The sequence below is a fragment of the Prosopis cineraria genome, unplaced genomic scaffold, assembly GCF_029017545.1.
Source record: "Prosopis cineraria cultivar Desert tree isolate PC_DT_omini unplaced genomic scaffold, ASM2901754v1 PC1, whole genome shotgun sequence".
Classification (NCBI taxonomy): domain Eukaryota; kingdom Viridiplantae; phylum Streptophyta; class Magnoliopsida; order Fabales; family Fabaceae; genus Prosopis; species Prosopis cineraria.
Window position 1 is genome coordinate 21,919,469 of NW_026555332.1, and position 26,376 is coordinate 21,945,844.

At 33.6% G+C, this 26,376-nt stretch overlaps 2 protein-coding genes across 2 annotated transcripts in view; one reads left to right on the forward strand and one right to left on the reverse strand.

Annotated features, from left to right (window-relative positions):
• Positions 1–646: 646 nt before the first annotated feature.
• Positions 647–1,282, reverse strand: LOC129294389 (30S ribosomal protein S2, chloroplastic-like). The gene has a single exon (XM_054932723.1). The coding sequence runs from the start codon at positions 1,280–1,282 to the stop codon at positions 647–649; it is 636 nt and encodes a 211-aa protein (XP_054788698.1).
• An 11,365-nt stretch (positions 1,283–12,647) lies between these two features.
• LOC129321549 (cinnamoyl-CoA reductase 2-like) overlaps positions 12,648–26,376 on the forward strand; it is a 78,571-nt gene continuing 64,842 nt past the window's right edge. Inside the window, exon 1 of the mRNA XM_054967384.1 lies at positions 12,648–13,004. Coding sequence (XP_054823359.1) covers positions 12,648–13,004 — 357 coding nt within the window. The remainder of the gene's footprint in view (positions 13,005–26,376) is intronic.

A 26,376-nucleotide genomic window follows, 5' to 3' on the forward strand; every position in this document is an offset into this window, starting at 1 on the left:
AAAACAACATGGATATGGGACAAAGAAAAGGAAAAGATAATAAATCAAATAAAAAAGTTAAGTCAAGATTTACCAAAATTAACTATTCCAATAAATAATGATATAATGTTGATTATTTATACAAATACAAGTGAAAATTATAGGGGAGCAGCTTTATATCATATCAATAAAAAAGAAAAAGAACTAATAAGTAGATATACAAGTGAAAAATTTAATGAATCTCAAACTAGATATCATTCTAATTGAAAAGAATTTTTAGTAATTGTTAAAGCTATAAAAAAATTTGAATTGTTTATAGTTAATACTAGATTTATTATAAGGACTGATAATACTTAAGTAAAACATTGGCTTAATAAAGAAATATATATGTATATTTATATTTGTATATATATATAAAATATAATATGTATATGTGATATATATGTATTATATTATATTATATTATATTGTGTTAGTTTTAAATTTAATTTTATATGATAGATTAAATTTAATAACTAATATGATATGAAATAATATCATATCAGTTTTATAGTTTAAATTTATAAGATAAATTTAAATTAGACATGATATTATAGATTTTATTTATGAGATAAATTTAATCTAAATTTCGATTGCCCCTTCAAGAGGAAGGAAAAAAAATCCTAATCTATATAGCATCATCATTAGCTGGAGTCAAAATATCCGTGAGATCCGGTTCACAATTTGTATCGATTAAACAAATCGTTGGAATTCCCAAAGTGATACATTCTCGAAGAGCCGTATATTCTTCTCGCTGATCAACGATTATTACAATATCGGGTAACCCCGTCATATATTTAATGCTACCCAGATATGTTTCCAAGCGAGATAATTGTCTCTTCAACGTAGCGGCATCTCTTTTCGAAAGACAGTTGAGTCTCCCCGTCTTTTGTTCCGTTCTCAAGTCCCTGAACTTATGAAGTCTCTTTTCTGTAGTATACCAATTCATTAACATACCACCGAGCCATTTTTTATTAACATAATGACACCAAGCTCTTATTGCAGCCCGCGCTATTGAATCAGCTGCTTTATTTTTGGTACCAACAATTAAGAATTGTTTTCCACTACTTGCTGCATCAAAAACTAAATCACAAGCTTCTGATAAAAAATGAGCAGTTCTAGTAAGATTTATAATATGAATACCCTTACGCTTTGCAAATATATAAGGTGCCATTCTAGGATTCCATTTCCTAGTACCATGGCTAAAATGAACTCCTGCTTCCATCATCTCTTCCAAAGTTGTGTTCCAATATCTTTTTGTCATTTATCCCCACACTTTCTCTCTCTTTTTTTTCAAATAAAAAAAGAATTTGAAAAAAAAAGAGATCAGGTATCCTGAAATAGAAATCAATAATTGTTCCGATAGAACCTTATCTTCTACCGAAGATTGGCCATTGATACATGATCAGGCCATTCATTTTTTTCTATTCGGTATTATCTTTATAATAGATACAAGGGGACATGCAAAGGCTAAGATTTGGAAAAGTTCTAATAACCAAACACTTTGAGAGCCACGAAACACCCTAAAGAAAGGAAAACCAATGTTTAAAGAACGAACACTGGAAGCACTAGCACACTGTTCAAGTTAGAGAGTTGTTCGTGTAGATATCGGTAGAGGGAGCAATCTACATTGTCAGCTCTTGAGATCCAAACTGTTGAAGAGAACACACATCAAGTTTGAAGAATTAAAAGGTAACTCTTCTATCCACCTTGACTTAAATGAGTTTGTTCGGTCCATATCAGGATAGAGATTTTAAAATTTTATTCTTTCGCTGTACCTCCTTATCCAACAATATATCTCACAAGGTTCTAAATGTTTTAATTATTAACTCCATAAAATTTTCAAATTTGTTCTATTTACTTCAAATGGAGTTAATTTGAAAATGTCATGAAAACTTAAAGTCTATGCCTTGAAAAGGAAATTGTGCAGAAAATTAATTTTGACCTTTGCTTATGTTTTATGTCACACCTCTCACTACATAGATCATTTTAATGTGAAATATATCTCATTTGAAAATAGACTCCAACAGATTTTCAATGATAGTTCACTTATTTAAAATGGAGTTCTATTGGGAAAGATATGAACTTTATAAGTTGAGTGTTGAGATATTGATTCTACACAGCTTTTAGTCTTGACCTTTGTCTACTCTTTTAATCATATCTCAAAATATATGTTGAATTTGAGTGTGAAATTTAGAGTTTTATTGTCTAAGTTAGGACATTATGAAGTTTTACATAGTGAAGCTACAGAATCACGTGTGAGAGCAGCTGAGACGCACCATGATTTAGCACCAGTGTAAAAGTTCATATGAGAGCACTTCTTAATCATGTGTGAAATGACCTCCAAAAGCCTATTTTCATTGTGAATTGCTTCTAAATGCTCAATCACACAGGATTCTACCTGTCCCATAGGAGAAATGACCTCCAGAATCACTAAATAAGCTCTATAAGCCAAATCATGCATGAGACACTTCTAAAACTCGCATGATATGTCATTTGTTGCTTAAGAAACCTCCAAAACAAGCATGAATTAGCATTGAACACTCATAAGAAAATGCACCAATGGCTATATTCATTGTGTAACATCTCCGAATGGTCTTTCAATGTCTCTAACACATATTTCACTCAATAAGCTATAAATTCAACACTCCAAACTGATCTTAACGTGAGATTAATCTTAGAAATCATCAAGCTATAAAATTCATGATCATTTTACTCTTGTTATATGAAAATCATTGTTCTTGAGCCAAGATCATCTATATCTTTATCTTTTGAGTATTAAAGCTTTATTGTACTCATCATTACTCTTAGAGAGAGTTTCAAGTGAGTAATTCACATACACAAAACCTTTGTAAAGGTATGGGAGAGATTTTTCCTTAGAATAAAGAGAGTTTGTTCTCTTGAGAAAAGAAGCTCACTAGAAAAGTAAATTGTTGTAAAGGCTCATAAGTGCCTAAACTGAACTTGTGGATATACCAAGCTGGCAAGCACCTACTCAAGCTTGTGTTTTAGTGAAGAAATTTCAAGTAGTTACTTAGGGACTGGATGTAGGCTTAAGAAGAGGAGCTGAACCAAGATAAACCATTGTTTGCAATCTCTTTTTTCTTAACTCTTTATATTTTCAGTAATCTTAGTAAACTCTATGTCTTAGTGTATGAAATTGAATTTCATATTTTTACTTACTCTCACTCAAACTTGCACATAAAAATTGCTTCTAAACATTCATACACATATTGAGATTATGAAAACAACCTTAGCATTCTTACACACATAGTTTAAAACTCAATTTTGGCAAAACCTTCCTTTGAACACAATTTTGCTGAAAATTTTTAAAAGAACCAAAATTTCCTCAAAAACCCAATTCACTCCCCTCTTGGGTGTTTTGCCATATCTAACAGTATGTTGCCTTAAGCTTTATCTCTACATGCAAAATCACATGTGAAAGGCTTCATTGTCTACACAAGTTTTAGCATCTGTGCTTCATTGTATTGTGACAAAGTGCAAAACCACGTGTGAGACTGATGGTAGTCACGCATGATTTGTCACTTGTTGAACAATTACACTTTGTTTTGTTAAATCTCTACTCTTCTCAAGCCAAGCTAAAATTATTCACATGTATGATTATTGATTCATAAATTCATATCTCTTGATCATATAAAATCTTGCTTGAGTTATGCATTGTTGCACATGTGAATATGCATCACACATGTTTATGTATTAGTGCTTGCAATTTCATGCGTGATATTATTCTGGTTCCATGTAAGTTTTGTTCACATAAAATGGCTTTAGCATTCTACCAGTCATTTCATGCGTGAGAGAGTAGAGGTTCTATGTGTGATTTGTCACATATAATTGATGATAGTTCATTATGTGCAAAATCACTCACAAGTTTTAGTACTCTAATATGTTAGTATATTGACAAGTGCAAAACCATGCAAGAAAGTAATATAATACCATATGAGTTTTAGCACCCAGAACTGAATGCATATTCTTAAGTGCTAAACCACGCGAGAGAGAAATAAGGTTGTGTGATTAGGCACACAGAAATGAATGGTTATTCAGAAGTTAAAACCACACATGAGAAGACAAGGTGTTCATGCATGATCCATCATATTCAATTTTATGAAACTTCTTCAGTGCAAAATCATGTGTGATTATACCAATCACTCACAAGAAAATGCACCAACAGATAGAATCATTATTCAAATAATCTATTAACTTTCAAAAACTATATAAGTGATTCATTTTGAACTAGAATAAGAACTAATGATCCTTAAGTGAATAAATTATCATTTTTGCATTTAAAGACCTTTCAAGTTGTGATTTTACTCATTGCATTCATTCAGTTGAAAAGAATTGTAAAATGCTCCCAAAGGTTTATAAGCTTTCATTTGTATCCTCATCTATTCTTTAAGAGAGTTTTCTGTAAAATGCTTATACTATTTTCTCACAAATCTTGAAAAGGGACTTCTCAAGTATTTGTAACAACTTGCTAGATTGTAGAAAAGTTTGTTAAGTGAATCAAGAGAAGGCTAGTCTTAAGAGTTGTATTGTGGTGGCAAACACATATTGAAGCTTGTGATTTTAGTTAAAAATGTCAAGTGTGATCTTGAGAATTGGATGTAGGCCATAAACTGAATCAATATAAATCTCAAGTGTGTTATCTTTTTCCTTCACTCTTTAGCTCTTTACTCTTTTCAAGTTTTTAAAAGTTTTTAAGTGTCACCTAATTCACCCTCCTCTTGGGTGTCAACCTATCCCAATAATAGGTCTTTTAGACTTGGTTCAAGGCCTTGTGTGATCTAATGAGATAAATTGATCGATTAGAGCGCTTGGGTATGTACATTTTTCAAAAAAGTGACTTTTTCTGCCTAGGTGTCTAAATTTTGATCAGACTATTAGATTGTGTCCAAACTTATCTCATTAGTAGCTTACGAGGTAAGATTTAAGTGGATGCTTGAATCACTCTAGTCGGATGTCATATGTGTAAACGATGTATGCCAAAAGTTTGTCATTTTTGCTATCAAATGATAGCAGAAAATCCAGACTAGCACACTTCGGCGCATGTCACAGTGAAGGTCATGGCTTATGGTTCTATGCCACATGCCAGGGTATAAGTGCTACGCCGCGGTACATGGCCTAAAATTAGACCTTATTTCTTTGCTTGTTTGTTATAGAGGCATGAAATGCTTGGTTATGAATGTATATAATATTTCTTTACAAACTGTCATATGATAGTAGGAATTACTGTCATATGCACTGCGGCGCACAGCACAAAGAATGGGTGCTCATGGCTACCATATGCCGTGGCATATTCCCATAAACTGACCTTATTTCTTTTTGTGTTTCAATCGTGCAATGAATGTAATGAATACATATGTTTAGTTTTTGTTGTGCACTGCTTTAACTTATTAAGGATTTTGATGATTTTGAAAAATTAAGTCTTGGGTCCCCAGCTTCTCAAACAAAATTTTTTAATATAGTTTTGTTTAGAAGTGTGGTGATTATATTAATTCTCTCCTTATATCACGTTGATGTAAGGGGAGGGTTACATTTTAGTATTAGTTTATTGAGTTTCGAGACCTAATTATTCTAATTCCTTGTTGCATTCATCTTTAAATATGATAACTTTCCTTATTCATTATAAAAATATTTCCCTTGTTCTCACTTTACTTATTCTTTTCATCCTTAGGAGGGGAGAAATAGTGTATCATGAGGAGAGGTTCTCGTGCTAAAAGTACCTATTCTAGATGGGTAAATTAGGAGGAGCAAGATTTGGAAGTCTAACTGGTTCAACCACAGCCGAGAGATAGGCAAGATGAGCTACTTGAATAGCTCAGAAATATGATGGTTAACATGAGGTAAACGATTTGGGATCATGATACGATTTTGAGAGGTAGAGCATAAGAGAGAGAGAGAGAGTTAAATCTTAAAATATTCAAGTAACAAACAAGAGGTTCCTGGCACTGATTCATCAATCAATCATGCTTGAAAGATTTTGCTCAGTTCAACCTGCCTACATTTGACGAAAGTATGAAGGAAGGCAAAGCAGAGTTATGGATTAAGCGATTAGAGACCATCTTTAAAGTTGTGGTCTGTATGTCTAAGTAGAAAGTTGTCCTAGCCGCAGTGCAGTTCCTTAGGTCTACGAAGAGATGGTGGGAATTTGTTAGGCCAATTGGTGGTGCTTGTTTGACATGGGAAGAGATTAAGATGTTCTTCTACTAGTACTTTCTAGTCTCATTTAAAATCGGGAAGGATGAAGAATTTCATGCATTCAGGTAGGGAGATCTAGATGAGGAGGAGTTTATCAGAAGATTCAATGATTTGTCTGTTTACTCTATGTATCTCCAGCACAGTAATGATACTAAATGAAAGGCCGAGAGGTTATTGGAGAAGTTGAAACCTGAGTATAGGCAGTGATGAACCCTTTAGTCACCTTGGGTTATCAAATTTTACTAGAATGTAGAAGTGAGTATTCTAGGTCATTTCCCTAAAAAGCAAAGCATATAAATCATTTTTCAAATGCCACAAATTAATCTGAATTTTCAAGTGACTAAACTAACTCTATAATGCAAAAATAAATGTTTGTTAATTTCTGTTTTAGTTGGAATGAAATGAATGATGATCATGATGAGCCCAAGTCAGATTTTCTAACATTAATCATTGATTTCTAGAATTATAACATCATAAAACTTCTTGATTAACCTAATTTGAGACACTTAGAAACCTCTAAGTGTGGTGCACCATTAGACTCAATTGACACAAATTGAATCTAGGTCAAGTGAATTTAGAAATTAACACTATATTCAGCCTTGTTCTACACAAGTTTCAGACCAAAACTAGTGGAAGAAAAACAACTTAAATCAGATTCATATAACCAATATGAATCTAACTCAAGTCTACACAAGAACTTGAATAAGAATCAGCAAGAACTTATGAAATAACCCTAGAACATCAAGGTAAATCATAAATTCCAGAACTGAAAATAGTATAAATATCTAAATTCAACATTCATATTCTCATCAAATCTGAATTAGAATCACAAATTCCTTAACTAAACATAGGTTCAGAATCAAATCCTCAAAGAATCAAAATAAGAACATGAAATCAAGAAAATAAACAACAATTACAAATTTGGAAATCTCATAATGTCAAGTCATCTTTCTTGGAGCTCTAAATGATCAGCCTCTCATGCTCTTCCTCTTCACTTGAATCAAACCTTGAGAAGCCTCCATGAATGTATGAAGATGAAGATCAGATCTGGAAGTGATTGCTTGCTAGATAAATTTATGTGCTGGAATGAAGCTTGAAGTGGATGAAATTGGACTAGAGAAGAAGAGAAGTCTGGACGTGTGATGAAGCTGGATGGAAGATGATGAACCAAATCTAGAAAAATGAGAGAAGAAAATGGACGAAAATTGAGAAAAATGAAGAGAGGGAATCTGGAAAATTTGAAGAAGTGAAATATATAGCTGAAATGAAAAAAATGAAGCATTAAGTATGTGTGAAAAATGTGAGTGGTGATAATTCCAAAGCTAAATGGTAATGAAACCAAAGTTCCAAATTTGAATGTGGCTAATTATGAGCTAAAAAAATGAATTAAAATTGAGCAAATAAATTTAAAAAATTAGAGGAAGAATGGTGCACAAAAATGCTGATTATAAAGCAAGGAACATGTGATTAAAGTGTCAAAAGTGTGACTTCATTGAGCTTCAGCCAGCTGCCACGTGAATTCTACATGGATTCAGATCTAAAGTCACGCATAAATGCTCTTCGTTAATCCTCATGATGATGTCACCCAATGCCTTCTTTGAATTAGTATTGAATCACGCATCAAATGCTTCCTTATGCCTTATGATGATGTCATTCTAAGCTCCTTCTTGCATCAGATTTAATTCATGCATATATGGTTTTTACATCACATATGATGATATCATCTTATGATTCCTCAAGTCTGATCCTAATTTCACACCTATCATGCTCCTTTAAAACTTTTATTCCTTCCTCAAATAAATTTCTGAATGGCACCAACTCAGCTCTTTAATTTTGAAATTAAAATGCCAAATAAGTCCTTTCTTGCACTTGAATTTTTCCAATGATGTTGACTTAGTCTTTGTCCCTTAGTTCCAAATTTGCTGCTTCAAGAATCTGAAAATAAAAGATACAAAACTAAAGAAATCCTAAAAACACAATTAAAAAGGAAGAAAATGAGAATTAAGGCCCAAGATCACAATTAGGGTATGAAAGTGTCAAAACAATCATCAAATATCATTATTAGGGTTCATAAAGTCAATATAGAAATGACAACTCAAAACCAAAAATTAAACCCTCTTATGCACAATTTGATGCCAAAAACCAAGTTTTTTAACATGTAAAATATGAGATAGATTAGGCAGCAAATTGCATTATTCGGCGTGACAACATATAATGGTATGTGCCATAAGTTAAGAGTAGCTACTAGGAGGGGTAGAGATGCTGAAGTTGAGAGAAGATGAGATAGTATGGGGAGATTGTCATCCGCTTTAGGTCCAACAAGTAGAGCTTTAAAGAAGTCTAGGTATAGTTTAGGTAGTTCTGGTTCCTCAAGGAGGAAAGGTTTTAGCAGAGGGTCCCATCTTATCTTGTGCAGTGGGGATTAGTTTAAAGGAGTTGAGGTGTGAGAATTAAGCCTCCACAATCTTTGAGGCAAGTATCTAATGTTCCAATACCGACATTGAGTACAAGAAGGTTGCTTTAGTGTAACATTTATGGCCGATCCCATGCGGGCAAATATTGGGCTTCCTTCAAGTGTGGTATGTCAGGACACTTGGTGAGGCATTGCCCAAAGAATAAAGTTGTGAGGAGACCGAGCATGATCTACCATTCTTAGTTGAGTGTTTGTAGTTACATAAGAAGAGGCTAAAGCATCTCCTAATTTGATCCGAGGTATGATTTCTGTTCGTGGTCACCAAGTTAAGGCACTATTTGATTTTGGTGCCACACATTCCTTTGTGTCCGAGGAGTGTGTGGATAGATGTCTTTGCAAGAACTTCTCATAATTATTAGAGTGACTATGCTATTAAGATCTTCCAATATCACTAGTAGAGCCTGTCAAGGTATAGAGATTTGATTTGAGGGTAGAGTTTTTATGGTCGATCTGACATTTATTCCTATGAATGGAATAGATGAAATTATTGGCATAGACTAGCTAGCAATAAATGATGTTACACTTGATTGTCCCAGAAAGATGGTTTCATTGCCAGTGTTATCTACAGTAGTGAATTCTTCTAAGCAATTCAAGTTCTTGTTAATGATTAGTATAGAAAAGTTTATCCAGTAGGGTTATGATGCATATATAGTATTCTTTGCTTCTAGTACAATCTATGAAAGGGAATTAAGAAGATCGGGGTAGTAAGTGAGTTTTCAGAGGTAGCTTCAGATGAAATGACTAGATTACCTCCTGAAAGAGAAGTTGAATTCTTAATTGATTTGGTTCCTATAACTAAACCAATATCAAAGGCCTCGTATAGCATGTCACCATCAGAATTGGTAGAGTTGGAGAAGCAAATCAAAGATTTGCTAGAAAAGGGTTTATCAGACTAAGCGTATCACCCTAGGGGTCACCAGTGCTATTTGTAAAAAAGAAGGATGGCAGTTTGCACCCTTGCATTGGTTATCAATAGTTGAACAAGGTGACTTTGAAGAACAAGTATCCTTTACCAAGGATTGATGATCTTTTATATCAGCTAGCTAATGCCTTAGTCTTTTCCAAGATAGACTTGAGGTCAAGGTACCATCAGTTGAGAGTAAGTGCAGCAGATATGCCTAAGGCAGCTTTTAGAACTCGATATGGCCATTATGAAACTTAGTTATGCCATTTGGGTTAACTAATGTGCATATAATGTTCATAAATTATATGAACCGTATATTCAAGCTATATCTGGATCAATTTATTTTGATCTTCATCAATGACATCCTGATCTATTTCGAAGATGAGGAGCAATATGTGAAGCATTTGAGAATTGTGCTTTAGATTTTTAAGGATAAGAAGTTAGATGTGATAGGAAATTAGTCGCTTATCCTCAAAATTACACTAAAGCTAACCCTAATGCAATATAGGGCCAACCCTAGGTCATCTCCCAAGGAATGGTTTTAAGTCTAATTGAAAGTTATCTAGTGAAATAAATCAACCAAAGTTTGTAGGAATTTAGTTATCTAGCTAATTATCTAAACTAATTACCTAATATGCAAGTAATTAAAATGCTAGTGAAAGTGAGTGAAATGAACTTCCCTTTTTACAATAATGGAACCCTAGAGATTAGTTGATTTTGGACTCATTATCTTCTCATGATTAGGCTAAGTTTAGCTTCCCTTTCCTCTTGACTAAAGCTGTCATGACTTAAGAAAATTATCCTAAGCCAATTAACCTAATTAGCTAACCTCCCTAGGTCTTAGATTAAAGTCCCTAGTTCAATTAACCAATTGGTGAAAACATTAGCCAAGTGATTCACTCAAAATCCCCTCTCAACAGCCATAGTCAAACACATAAATTTAGCAACCACAAGATTATGTCAAGCTACTCAACAACACAAGCATTAACACCACAAGATTATGCAATATTAACACAAGAAATTCACTAATTGAAAAACACAAGATTATGTGCCAAACAAAGAGTGGCAAAATTCAGTCATGGCTGTCCAAGGAAGAAATTAAATGAAACAATCCTCTCTCTTTACATCAACATCAAATTCAAATTAGAATTTATAAGCTAAGATGATTAAACCCTAGATTAAGGAATCTAACCATCTAGTAAAAAGAGAAGAGGATAGGAAACAAAAGAACTTAGCCAATTTGAAGCTCAAGACTCATCCTCCATCTTCATCTCTCTAGGATTCCACAAAGAAACTTAGCCAATCTTCATCTTCAAGAACCCTAGTGATTGCTTGTGAAGGCCAAACTCCATAGCTCTTGAATGATGGAAATGAGCTTCAATCCTTGTGAAAATGGAAGGGATGGAACGAAAATGAAGAGAGGAGAAGAATGGTATGAGTTTTGTGGAGGTTTGGTGGCTGAAAATGGAGGTTAGGATGCTGGAAAATGAAGAACAAAAGAGAGAAAATGAAGAACACTATGAACAAGAGAGAGAGAATGTGGAAGATGAATGAGATATGTGTTGGATCCCATTTGGGACTTAAAATGGCGTGCTCCTTGGTGTCTCCCATCAGCTGAAGCTTAATTAAAATAAGGAAAAAGAAATTAAAATGTAAATGGGAGCCTTGTCACACTTGCAAGGTGGCAACTTCCTATTGGTTTGTAGATGATTCCAATGTGTGCCTAATTTCCCATGTGTCATCCACATCATTTTAGCTGATCTAATCCCTCAAAATAATCATAATTCACGTGCAAACCATCAGCCATTGTCCTCAAGGAGTGTTGACCTCAATTGCCCAATTGATGCACAAGTCACATGCCACCTATGTCACATAAATCACATAATTCAATTAAATAGCATATGATATAATAAAATCTAATTCATGTCCAGAATTAAATTCATAATTAGAAGGGAGAATTTATTAAATTAATCAAGTTTCAGGCTGCACAAAATTATATAAAAATTTTCACACAAAGGCAAACCAAAAACTAGGACAAACTAAGACACTTAAGAAAGTGTTGACTTTTTTATTTAATTACTTCCAAACTAAAATAAATTTTAAAAATATAATTTCACCATTCATCAACTGGACATAAAATACACTTTGTCAATTTTTCTTGTACATTTTCTCAAAAGTTCATTTTTTGGACCAAAATGCCCCTAGTGCACTGATCTTAGAAACTTAGGCAAAGTTCCAAATCTAATGCAATGTGTGCACTTGAAGGTGATAAATCATTAATAAAATGGTCCTAATTGACAAATAAAAGTGGGTAACAAATGTGTTCTATCAAGATGCCAAGCTCAATAAGTGTGAGTTCTGGCTACAAGAAGTTAAATTTTTAGGACATGTGGTGCTGTAGATGGGATTTTTATTGATCTACATAAGGTTGATGCAGTGTTGAAGTAGGAGCATCCCAGCTTAGTCATGGAGATACGTAGTTTTCTAGGATTAGCTGGATATTATTGATGATTTATATAGGAATTTTCCTAAATAACTTCTCCGTTGCCTAAGTTGACGTAGAAGGATTAACCTTATATTTAGGATGATTAATACAAGTGGCATTTTAGAAGCTGAAAGAGAAGTTAACTACAGCTCTAGTGTTGATTATCCCTTATCTAATATTGCCTTATAAGGTATATTTAGATGCATCATTGAGAGGCCTGGGTTATGTGCTGATGCATGATGAGCGAGTGGTAGCTTATGCATTGAAGTAGTTGAGACCACATAAAGAGAATTATCATGTTCATGATCTAGATCTTAAAGCCATAGTGTTTGATTTAAAAATTTGGCACCATTATCATTATAGTGTAGTATTTAAAGTATTTAGCAACCATAAGAGTATGAAATACTTGGTAGATCAGAAGGAGCTGAACATAAGATAGAGGAGATGGATGAGCTTCTTAAAGATTATAATTTTGAGCTGAAATGCCATCCAGGAAAGGCAAATGTGTTTGCTGATGCATTGAGCCGAAGGACCTTGATGTGGCAAGTTTAATGGTTCAGGAGTATAGATTGATAGGATCTTTCATAGATTTACAACAAGATGCACCACTAAAAGCATTAGTTGGTGCTTATTCCACGGAGGTCAACAATGATTTCTGGAAGGAATTGAGAATGGTACAGTTAGAAGATGAATATCTATTTGAAATTAGTGAAGAAATTGAAGCGAATAAAACTATAGATTTTAGCTTTAAAGATAATGGTTTCATGGTCTATTGGGACAAAATTTATGTGCTTGATGATGCAGATCTAAGGAAAGTTATTCTGAATAAAGCTCATTGTAGTAAGTATATGATCGATCCGAGAGCTATGAAGATGTATCAAGATATGGGCAATATTAGTAGATGTCAGGTATGAGGAGAGAAGTAATAGACTTTTGACTTGATATTTGACCATCAGAAGGTTAAGATAGAGCATTAGAGGCTAGCAGGAATGCTACAACCATTGGATATCCCTAAGTAGAAACGGGATAGTATCTTAATAGATTTCATATTTAGGTTGTCGAGACCTTAATTGAGACATGATGCTATTTGGGTAATTATCGACAGACTTATGAAATCGGCTCATTTTTTGGCTATTCGGATTAATGATTCTCTAGAGAAGTTAGCAAAGATCTATATTCAAGAGGTTGTGAGGTTGAGCTGCCAATAGATATAGTTTCAGATTGACATCTAAGGTTTACATCAAAGTTCTAGGGAGCTTTACAACGAGCTATAGGTACTGAGTTAAGATTCAGTACAGCTTATTATCCTCAAACTAATGGTCAGAAATATATAGACTCTAGAAGACATATTGAGAGCCTGTGTTCTAGAGTTAAAGGGTAGTTGTGATAGCCATCTTCCTTTGGCTGAGTTTGCTTACAACAATTGTTACCACTCTAGTATTCAAGTGGCACCCTATAAGGCATTATGTGGGAGAAAGCGCAGATCACCTTTGTGTTGGACAGAGTTAAGAGAGAGGAGTATGTTAGGACTAGATATTGTTGATTAGATGACTCAAAAAATTGAGTTGATCAGGCAGAAGTTGTTAATGGCTCAAAGTAGGTAGAAGACTTAAGCAAATAGGCATAGAAGGCCATTGGAGTTTTTTGGTAGGAGATTGTAACTTCCTTTTATATTCAATTGATATAGGAAAAGATTAACTAAATCACCATACTAATCACATCATACATTAATCAAATTCCTTGTTTGAAAAGCTTAGGCCTAAGACTCATTTTGTAAAATCATTGAAATCACTTCACATCATAGAATTACACAAAAAAAGCAAGTCACATGCTTTCATAACACCAATTGCATGCATTAAAAATTACAAAATCAGTTCATATTAGGGGCCATGTGCTACGGCATGCAATACATGCGCCGCAGCATCTAGAATAGAGCCACATGCCTGACCTTCTGTGTCATAAGCTGCAGTATGCTAATCTGAAATTTTTGCTATCATTTCATAGGAAAAATGACGAACTTCCAACATGCACCGTTTTCACATACAACGTTTGATTTAAGTGCCCACATGAAGCTTATCTCATAAACTAGCTAATGAGATAGGTTTCAACATGATTTAATGGTCTAACCAAAATTTAGACACTCGAGTACAAAAAGTCACTTTTTAGTCCATGCACTGTAGTGTATGCATCATCATTCGCGGCACGATGTGCCATAGTAGGAAGAATTCTCACCATGTGTACTAGCTTCGACCTATAATGCAATCCTTTCACCCATAGCTACCCATTCAATGTCCAAAGAACAAAAATCATTAATCTTCCATCCAAATCTCTAATCCTCTTCTAATTATCACTTTTTCCTTGATTAAGCTAATTATAGGATTAAGAAATTTAGGATATTATAAAGGAAATTTATTTCTGAGGGTTACACTAATGACCGAAATCAAGAGGTCAGTTAGAGCCAAGAAGTTGACTCCTCAATTAATTAGTCCTTTTAAGATTTTAGAGTAAATTAAACCAGTTACCCATAGAGTCTCTTTGCTACTGTAGTTATTGAGTGTTCATGATGTGATCCATGTATCACAACTTAAGAAGTATCAACTAAATCCCTCTCATGTAATAAAACTATAAGGCTAAGCTAAAGCAAATTATGGATGTGAAAGATAAATAACTAAGAAACAAGACCATACAATCAGTGAAATTTTTCTAGCAAGGCATGGCTTGTAGTGACGCTACCCAGGAGACAGAGGATAAAATTAGGCAACAGTATCCCCACCTATTTCTATAAGTATATGTTTAAGTGTTTTATGAATTTTTAGGGAAACATTCTTAAAAGGAAGGGAGAATGTGACATCCTAATTTTCTAATCCTATAATTAGTTACTAATTAGGGGTGAGTTAGTAATTAGTAAACGTAAAATTTGGATGATTACTTGATGATTTTAGTCTTAGGGATGTTAAATGGGTAGATACATGTGAGATGATCACGTTTTAGGATGAGGCATGTGAGTGCGGTGAGGATTTTACTCACAATGCCACACGCCATGGCATACTTACGCCTTGAACATGGCATAGAAAATGACTTTATAAGTCATGAATTAGTATTAAAGTTCAAAGGAAAAGAAAGGAAAAACGCAAAAGGGAAGAGAGAAGAAAGGACCAGCTAGAGCAAGGATTTTTGGGAGCTTGGAAGGTAAATTGAGTGATAGCTTATCGAGTAAGTCTCGTATAACCCTTAACTTTGATTCTACTATAATTTCTCTTAGTATAACTTGTAGAGAAATTGAATTGAGAAAATTTAAAGGGTTATTTTCTTACCCAATAGTAATGAAAAGGTTCTTAAAAGTTATATTAAAGCTTTGTCACTTATTTGGAGTTGAACGATGAAACTTTAAAGTTATAAACTTTATTTTCACCATAAATTAAAGGAAAAAAGGGTTAAAATCGAGTAGAGGTGAAATAGGGTTGTGAAAAATGATAGAAAGTGGTGATGGAGGGATAATGGCCCTAGAGTGACTATGTGGAAACGAATGAATGGCTAAGTGTAGCTTTAAGTAATAATTATGTGTTTTTTGGTCAATTGTGTTAATTGACTAATTATGCCAATTGTGTGTAGATAGACATATTTTGCATGTGAGTTAAGAAAGAAAGCTTATAGCAACTCGTTAGTGATTGTGAAAATCCACGGGTAACCTTTCTTATGACAGAAGAGTTAAAGTAACTAAATAACATCCTCTAGTAGATTATCTATTGCAACTGTTTGAAAGTATTATTGATAATAGATGTAACTATTTTAAACTGAGCATGTTTTATGGCATTGTATGATTGTTGCATGAAAATGGATTTCAACCAAACAAATAAGTGGAAATATGTTATTATATGCTTTATGTATATATTATATATATGTATGGATATGAATGTGAACCTATGATTGGTACAAGAGCATGATCATAGGGGTATGAGTTCACCTTTGTGGAGATGTAGTGAAAGTCTATTTGGCACATTCTCCTTAATGCACAACGGGAAGTAGTATTAGAGAATTGTATCTCCTTAATACCAATTAAGGTGCAGTGTTGGAGATTATCTCCTTATTGCCTATTGCGGTGTGGTATTGGAGATTTAGGCCCTTTAGCATCTGTGATGTGGTGTTGGAGCTAACGACAACCCATTGTGTGCAATAGGGGAAACCATAGTTTGAAAGTGTTATAGAACACTTTTGGCTCGGTGATTCTACCACTGAAGGTGAGCTCAAGGCCAATGAAAGTGTACATTGGTCTAAGGCAAGCTTATAGTTTTGAGTCGAGGTGATTTGGAGGTTTAGATGGTAGTGATCATGCTATCATTGGTGAAATGTTGTGAAAATGGACTGTGAAAGTGGTGAAATTTTATATCAATGCAATTTAAAGTAAAAAAGGTATATGCTATGCTTAATTGTATATTATACAATATTACTTATAGTTGCATGTGATAATTAATAGTAGAGAGTTATTCTATTATTGAGATATTTATCTCACCCTATGGTTACCTTTTTGCAGGTCATAGTAGTGAGTCAAGCAAAGGGAGAGACTTAGGACTAGCATAGTTGTGCCACTGTTGTGAAATCCTCGAGATTGTGTAATGAACACTCATCTTATGTATAATTGTATATGGAAGTTTTCATAGGACTTACATGTATGTGTATAGTAGTGAATTGTTGAAATTTGTATTAATTTTGTAAATCTTAGCTTGTATGTGTAAATATGTTGTGAAATGAGTAACATGGGCTGAGATTTAGTTGTGAATGTGAAAATCATGTGAAAATTGTGGATTTTGTGGTGAGAATGGCTAAACTAATGTTTTTGAGTTATGTTTGTGAAAAGTTCATGTTTGGGGAAATGGGCTTTTGAAAGGCCAAATTTTGATCTACGTGTATGTATGATATGAATTGTGGTCAATCAAGTGTAATAGGTCCTTCAGACTTGGTTTAAGGTCAAGAATGGTCTAATAAGGAAATGTCAATGATTTGAGTATTTGGGTGTGCTAAATTTTTAAAAATAATAGCATTTTATGCCTGAGTGTCTAAATTTTGATTGGACCATCGAATCATGTTCAAACTTATCTCATTAGCTAGCTTAGGAAATAAGTTTCGTGTGAGTGCTTGAGTCACTCCAATTGGACATTGTATGCAAAAACGGTGCATGCTGAAAGTTTACTTACAAACTGTTATATGATAGCAAGAATTGCTATCATATGCATTGTGGTGCATGTGTGTCATGCCACGGTGCACGGCACAGAGAATGGGTGTTCATGGGATGCTTAAAACTACTAAGCAAAACATTAAGAAAAAGCCTAGCACTATTTTAATGGTTCAGAAAGAAAAGGGTATGAAAAAGAAAGGCAAAGGCAAAGGCAAGGGAAAGGGTAAAGGCTCAAATGGTAAGACCAAAGAGTCAAACAAGCCTGAAACCAAGCCTCTAGCCAAGAAGGCAAAGCCTCCAAAGGAATGATTTTGCTTCTTTTGCAATGAACTAGGTCATTGGAAGAGGAACTGCAAACTTTACTTGGAAGATCTGAAAAAGAAGAAGGATAGCGGGGCTACTCCTACAGGTATTTACGTTATAGACATGCACCATTCTACTTCTTCTGTGTGGGTATTAGATACTACATGTGGTTCTCACATTGTACAAATGTGCAGGGTCTAAGAGATAATAGAAAGTTGATGAAGGGCGAAGTGGACCTATGATTTAGAAACAGAGCAAGAGTTGCTGCTTTAGCCATAGGCACTTATGAATTACTTTTGTCGAGTGGGCTTTTGTTAGTTTTGAACAATTACTATTATGTTCTTGCTTTGAGTAGCAACATTGTTTCTCTTTCTTATTTGGATAAGGAAGGTTTTACTTCCATTACTATGAATGGTAAATGTTCTATTTATCAAAATGACATTTTTTATGCTAATGGTGATTTGTATTTTGGTCATTATCTTTTAAATCTGGAACATCCTAATAATGAAAACATCTATAACCTAACTACCAAAAGGATCAAATTGAACGATTTGAATCCAACCTAACCTACCTATGGCATTGTCATCTCGACCATATAAATGAGAAATGCATTTCTAAGCTCCATCAAGATGGACTTCTCAACTCATTTGATTTTGAATCTTATGACACTTGTGAATCTTGTTTATTAGGAAAGATGATAAAAGCACCTTTTATCGGGCATGGTGAGAGGGCTAATGACTTACTAGGACTCATACATTTAGATGTATGTGGATCAATAAGTACAACTACCAAAGAGGGTTATATGTATTTCATTACCTTTATTGATGATTATAGTAGATATGGATATATCTACCTAATGAAACACTAATCCAAATATTTTGAAATGTTTAAAATATTTCAAAATAAAGTACAAAACCAACTTGGTAAGACTATTAAAACTCTTTGATATGATTGAAAAGGTGAATATTTAAGCCAAGAATTTATTGATCATCTCAAGAATTGTGGGATAGTCTCACAATTAACTCCTCCAGCAATACCATAATGGAATGGTGTTTTTGAGCGGAGAAATCAAACAATACTAGATATGGTTCGATCCATAATGAGTCAAGTAGAACTTTCACCATCTTTTGGGACCATACACTAGAAACAACTGCGTTCATACTAAATCGTGTTCCATCTAAGGTAATTGAGAATACACCATATGAGATATGGACTAGGAAGAAACCTAGTTTGTCTTTTCTTAAGATTTGGGGAAGTAAGGTTTATGTTAAGAAATAGGCCTTAGACAAGTTAGTACTCAAATCCACAAAGTGTCTTTTTGTGGGGTATCCTAAAGAAACAAAAGGATACTATGTCTACAATCCTACCAATAATAAAGTGTTTTGTAATTCGAAATGGTATCTTTCTAGAAAGAGAATTTATCTCTAAAAGAACTAGTGGGAGCAAGATACATCTTGCAGAAATTCGAGAATCATAAAATAGCACAGAGTCATAGATGAAAAACTGAGAAAACTCACAAGAAGTAAATGAACCTACTCAAATAACACAAGGCTTGTGAAGGTATGATAGGACACAGCATCATCCTTAGAGATATGGATTTTTGATTAATGAATGTCGTGATGTGTTGCTCATTAAACACAATGAACTAACCACCTACCAAGAAGCCATAGTAGGACCAAATTATGAGAAATGGCTAAACGCCATGAGGTCTGAAATGCAATCCATGTATGATAATAAGTATGGATCTTAGTCAATCCACCTAAAGGTATAAAAACCATCAGGTGCAAGTGGATTTTTAAGGAGAAAACTGATATGGATGGAAAAGTAAATATCTTCAAGGCACGATTGGTTGCAAAAGGATTCACCCAAACTCATGGTGTAGATTATGATGAAATCTTTTCCCAGTCATAATGGCCAAATTAATCAGAATCCTCCTTGCCATTGCAGCATATTATGACTATGAAATATGGTAGATGAATGTTAAAATAGCATTCCTTAATGGACATCTACTTGAGGCAGTGTACATGACACAACCTGAAGGTTTTGTGCGTCCAGAGGACTCTAGAAAGGCGTGCAAGCTTTAAAATCCATTTATGGATTGAAGCAACCATCTCGGAGCTGGAATCAATGTTTTTATGAAGTAATCAGAGAGTTTGGATTCATTAAAAACATTAATGAACCTTGTGTTTACAAAAGGATTAATGGCAGCACAGTTATATTTCTAGTTCTATATGTAGATGACATCTTACTCATTAAAAAAAACATTCCTACCTTGTAGAATGTCAAGTCTTGGTTAGGAAAATCTTTCTCTATGAAGGATTTAGGTGAAGCCACTTACATCCTTAGAATTAAGATCTCTAGAGATAAATCCAAAAAGCTGATAGGCCTAAGTTAGATCACGTACATAGACAAGATACTACATAGGTTCAGTATACAGGATTCAAAAGGGGTTTCATCCCCATGTCTCATGGCATTCATCTCAGCAAAGACATACACAAAATCATCAAGATTACATGATTAAGGTTCTATATGCCTTGGCAATTGGATCTATCATGTATGCCATGCTGTGCATTCGACTGGATATTTCATTTTCCTTGAGTATGACTAGCAGATGCCAAGCAGATCCAGGAGAGGATCATTAGACTGCTGTCGAGAATATCCTAAAGTACTTAAGAAGGACTAAGGATTTATTCTTCGTATATGGCGAATTGGATGATGAGCTAGTTGTAATAAGTTACACAAATGCAAGCTTCCAAATTGACTAAGATGACCTTAAATTGCAATCAAGATATGTGTTCACCTTAAATGTTGGGGTAGTGAGCTAGAAGAGCTCAAAGCAGAGCACAACAGTTGATTCTACAACAAAAGTTGAGTATATAGTAGCATCAGATGCAGCTAAGAAAGCCATTTGGATCAGGAAGTTCATTACTGAACTAGGAGTGGTGCCTAGCATATTAGATCTAATAAACTTGTTCTATGACAATAGCAGTGCAATTGCATAGAGCAAGGAGCCAAGGTCACATTAAAAGACCAAGCAAATATTCAGGCATTTCCACCTTATTGAGAGATCAATGATAGAGGTGATATAAAAATATGCAAAGTAGTAGGAGAAGACAATGTTGCTGATCCTCTTACAAAGCCTCTTGCACAAGCAAAACATGTGCGTCATGTCAAGATAATAGAAATTAGACAAATTAATGATGTACCTAGTACAAGTGGGAGGATGTTGGAAATTGTGCCTAGGGCCAATTATTGTAGTATGCACATTGTTATTTAATGAATTTCTCTTTTGTTATCATATCAATTGTTGGATAAGGAGGCACAGCGAAAGATTAAAATTTTAAAGTCCCTATCCTGATATGGACCGAACGAACTCGTTTAAGTTAAGGTGGATAGAAGAGTTACCTTTTAATTCTTCAAACTTGGCACACGTTCTCTTTAAGAGTTTGGATCTTAGGAGCTGACAACGTAGATTTGCTCCCTCTATTAGTATCCACACAAACAGCTCTCTAACTCGAATAGCGTGCTAGCGCTCTCAGCGTCCGTTCTTTTTTGAATGTTAATTTTCATTTCTATAGGGTGTTTCGTGGCTTTCAGAGTGTTTTTACTGTCAGAACTTTTTTAATTGTCTCTTCCTTCATAAAGGATGTCCCTATCTATATATAGTATGTAGATAAGGGTTTTCGTCTTCCACTTAAAAGCCCACAAAAATTTAATTAAATTTATCTCATAAATTTAATCCATGATATCTTATCTAATTTAAATTTATCTTATAAATTCAAATTATAAAGCTGACATGTTATTCTCTTATATCATATTAGTTATTAAATTTAATCTATCATATAAAATTAAATTTAAAACTAACATAATATAATATAATATATATCACTTATAAATATTATATTATATATATATACGAATATATATACACACACACATATATTTTGAAAAATATATAAAAATATATATATATATATATATTTATCAAATAAATATTCAAATATATATATATAATTCATTCACCCTATATTATATTCATTGAATCTAGACATATTCCATATTCAATGAACTTGGACATTATAGCTTGAGTTGGGCTGTTCTTGTGTGCGACCCTGTAAGCCCATATGAAATTGACAGTAGGCTAATTACGCTATTAGCCCACAAGTCACAAGTGGCCTCTAGCAAGACATTGCAACTACCCAATTCACATGGGGATCAATGATCCGATGTAACCTATCATGCAATTATATCACATCCCTTTTGTCACACGATATTCCGGTCAAGTATGAGACATGAAATTATCATTCTCCTTTACCTAACTATTATTTTCTTGATCTCTGAGTAGACTAACAGTAGCAATGGAAAAACCCTTTCCATTGTAGTATGGCCATACATTTTCTCAGTCTTACTCATCGAGAGGCCCAGTAATATCTCTCACTTAATGTGAGAGACAAATTCTATCTTGACCACTCATATTCCTCTACATGAATATCACTAAATTCAATTATAGCCTTTATGATCACTCGGTCAAAGGTGACTTTTGACTAGGTCAAAGTTTAGTGGTCATCATGTAGGAATCTATGATGATTTCAGGTCAAAGGGTTTAGTGATATAGTTACATATGAGATAAGATTATGACTTGTATCATGCAGCTTTCTCATAGCGGATCGGTCCAACACTTTGTACTCTTTCAAATGCCTATGACTTTAATTTGTATCTCTATAATTAATCAAAGTCATACTAGTCTTGTTTCATCTATGATCCTTAAAAAATGACCGACTAGGGACATTTAAGACAATTACTATAGTTTGTTTGTCTAGGGATACAGTTATCATATTGAACATGCAATTGTTATGATAACAAAAGAGAAATTTATTAAATAACATTGTGCATAGTATAATGATTGGCCCTAGGGCACAATTTCTAACATCAATTGCATGTTCACTATGATAACTGTATCCATGGACAAACTATGATAATCGTCCTAAATGTCCCTGGTTGGTCATCTATGAGGGATCAAATAAAACAAGACTAGTATGACTTTGATTAATTATAGAGATACAAATCTAAGTCATAGGCAATTGAAAGAGTACAAGGTACTTGACCAACTCGCTATGAAAGAGCTGCATGGTACAAGTCATAAACTTATATCATATGTAACTATATCATTAAGCCCTTTGACTTGAGATTATCATGGATTCCTACATGATGATCACTGAACTTTGACCTAGTCAAAAGTTACCTTTGACCAGGTAGCTATGATTGAGTTTAGGGATATTCATACAGAGGGATATGAGTGGTCAAGGTGAAATTTGTCCCTCACATTAAGTGAGATATATTACTGGGTCCTCCGATGAGTAAGACTTATATAGGGTGAATGAATTATATATATATATATGTATATTTATTTGATAAATATTTATATATATTTATATGAAATATAAAATTCAAAATATAATTATATATATATATCTGATACATATATATATATATATGAATATGTATATGATATATAAAATGAAATATATATAATATAATATATATTTTTTTGAAATATATATTCATATATATAATATAATATGTATATATTATATTATATTGTGTTAGTATTAAATTTAATTTTATATGATAGATTAAATGTAATAACTAACATGATATGAGAGAATATCATGTCAGTTTTACAATATAAATTCAAATTAGATATGATATCATGAATTAAATTTATGAGATAAATTTAATTAAATTTTCATAGGCTCTTTATGTGGAAGGAAAAAACCCTAATCTATATACTATATATAGATAAGGATGTGCTTTATGAAGAGTTAGAGAGTTAGAAAAGTTCTGATGGCTAAACACTTTGAGAGCCATGAAATAGAAAACTAACGTTCAAAGAAGAATGGATGTTGGGAGCGCTAGCACGCTGTTCGAGTTAGAGAGTTGTTCATGTGGATACCGATGGAGGGAACAGATTTACCTTGTCGGCTCTTAAGATCCAAACTCTCGAAGAGAACACACGTCAAGTTTGAAGAATTAAAAAGTAACTCTTCTATCCACCTTGACTTAAACAAGTTCGTTCGGTCCATATTAGGATAGGGATTTTAAAATTTTAATTTTCTGTTGCACCTCTCTATCCAATAGCCTCTACTATAAAAAAAGGACCATCCAACATGTTCCCTTTAATTTTGACTAAATACCATTTATTTTCATACTTATGAGGCCCATAAAGCATTAATCTTTCCTATCTTCTTACCTTCGTTCTCAATATAAGCTCCAAATGAAGAGGTTCAATGAGTTCTTTTCTGAGGACATTCACAATGATGATGCCAATGAAGTAGAAGTTTGATTTTACTAAGGTAACCAAATAACGTTTATGCAATATCTCCCAAACTAAAATGACTTTTTGAAAAAAAATTAGACCATGATGAATCTAAGAAAAAATGACATTTAATCCAACAAAAATGCAATTTTGCAAAAAAAGTGCAAATTTGGACCGAAATACCCTTAGTGCATAAATTCACTCCTTTGGCAATTTTATCACTTTCAACACTAAGAATGCACATTGGTAGGGAGTATATTATGCAAAATAGGTCCTAAATATATGGATAAAGTGTATAAATAATGTGTATAATCACGCACACACATGCTCTACTTCGCAATGCCATTCATCCTCTCATATCTGTTTATATAACTTCCTAAATAGTCAAAATAACATTCCACCATCTAAAATCCAAGCCTCATATTAAATTACTAATTCATCCCTTAATTAACAGTAATGTATAAATAAAAAATTTGGGATGTTACATTTGACATGTGATAAATGTGAAAACCTAGCCATTAATGTGAATGTGAAAGGAAACATGTGATTTTGCCCAAGTATACGTGATGGTTCAGCCAAATGTGTGTATATGTGTGATATTATGAATATAATTGGTCAATCTGGTGTACATTGTCCCATTGGACATGGTCAAGGCCCTAGAAATGGCCAATGACTTATGGTTTGAAATGGTTATACTCAAGTAGAAGATATTGACTTAAATTAGTTAAAATTCACTTGGGCTACTATTAAACAAGATGTCATTTTTAAACAAAACTAGTGTTATTGGTTAGATTTTGAAATAAGCTTTGTGTGGGCACTTAAACTATCCTAATTAGAGATCAGATGAAAAACAACACATATTTAAATTTAGCATCAGATCTGCTATCTTGATAGCAAAATTTAATGTGTGTTGTTAACTAAGCTTAATGATGGTAATTAGTGAATTGATAAGGTGTGTGGCTAGAGGGGTCTCATAAGTGTATTTAATATTCAGTTTAGCCTTAAATGTGGGTCTAATATAAAGTTGAGCTATACGGGCATTAAAAGTAGAAGAAAAAGTGAAGAAAAGTTCTCTATGCCACATGCCATAACATGAGGAATGTCTGCTATAGTGCATAGAGGCAATCAACATGAATTGAGCCTCTTTATGGCATACACTATGACATACGACCAAAATTCTAACTACATCAATTTATGTCTACATGCGAAATTAGAAGAGAAAAAGGTAAGAAAATGGAAGACACGCATAATACTTTGCTAGGGCACGACATTGGAACCCATTGATGATAGACCCCATGTCACAGATGACAACAAAACTTGAGGATGGTAATTATGAGTATGGTTGCATGAAAGGAGCCTAAGACAAGGAGCAAGGAGTCCAACCCTTCTAATCCAACGTGCCTAAAAACCCTTTACAATATATTAGAGGTCCAATAACAAGAGCTCGAACTAAAACCATGAAGCAAGCCTTGTTTAGTCTTGTACAAGAAATTCAAGAGCTTGAAGAGCATTAGGGCACTCCTCTCAAGCCCAAAGGAGAGCATCTATATGTGTATAATGTGTTTAAGATTCAAATCCATAAAGAGTCAAGCCTAAGAGATAGAAACCCTAGCCCAACACAAGGAAGACTATAAGTGGAGCCTCTTGCAAGCAAGGAGGTATGAAACCCTAGTGATGAAGTCAAGGGTGGTGTGATTTTAAATTCTTTATGATCCCTTGATTATCTCCTTAATTGTTTCCTATTTTAGTGGCCCATTGACTTAACTCCTTTTCCTAAGAAGCAAGATTAGTCTTAGTTTCCTATTTTGAGTCTAGTCAAAGATTAGGATAAATTATATTATTAATTTTTAAGTTTTATAATCCCATAATTTTAGGATCACATCTCCTAAATTATGTGGCTAAATATTTTCTCATTATTTTATATTATTTTCTTTCTCCTTTTAGTATTAGGAAATTAGGGTTTTAATTTTAAGAAATAGTCTTCTCTATAAGTCTATATATATTAGGCATGCACTCTATTGTAAATGGAAGAGAAGTTAAATGAAATTTTTCATTTTAGAGTTTATAACTCTTGTGAGTCTTAGTGCTTTATGGTAGCATCTCGTGTGAGAAACAAACATGATCAAGAGCGTGATCAACTCTTATGGTGTCTTCAAAGGTTGAGCTTCCTAGAGGCAGGTGCTCTAGAGGATCTTATCCTTGATCATTTTCCTATTGTTTATTTCATTTCTTTCTTTATTTTCATCATAAATTTTGTCCCTTTATTTTTGTTCTTGTGTTTTTGTTATGTTTTAGGGTTTTGTCCTTAAACTAGCACGATTCTGCTTCTATGTCCCCTATTAAAAGCTTCCTAACACCTAAGGTAAGTTTAGTGTGCTTCCTTCTTCCCTCTACTTCCATTATAATGAGGAGTTGAGTTAGGGTTCGAGTTGGGAGATTGATTTTTGATCCATATAAGTTATATGTCTGAACCTATTGGTTAAAATGG

What these genes read in the sequence shown, in the direction of transcription:
- LOC129294389 (XM_054932723.1), bottom strand. Translation starts at nt 1,282, where the DNA reads ATGACAAAAAGATATTGGAACACAACTTTGGAAGAGATGATGGAAGCA.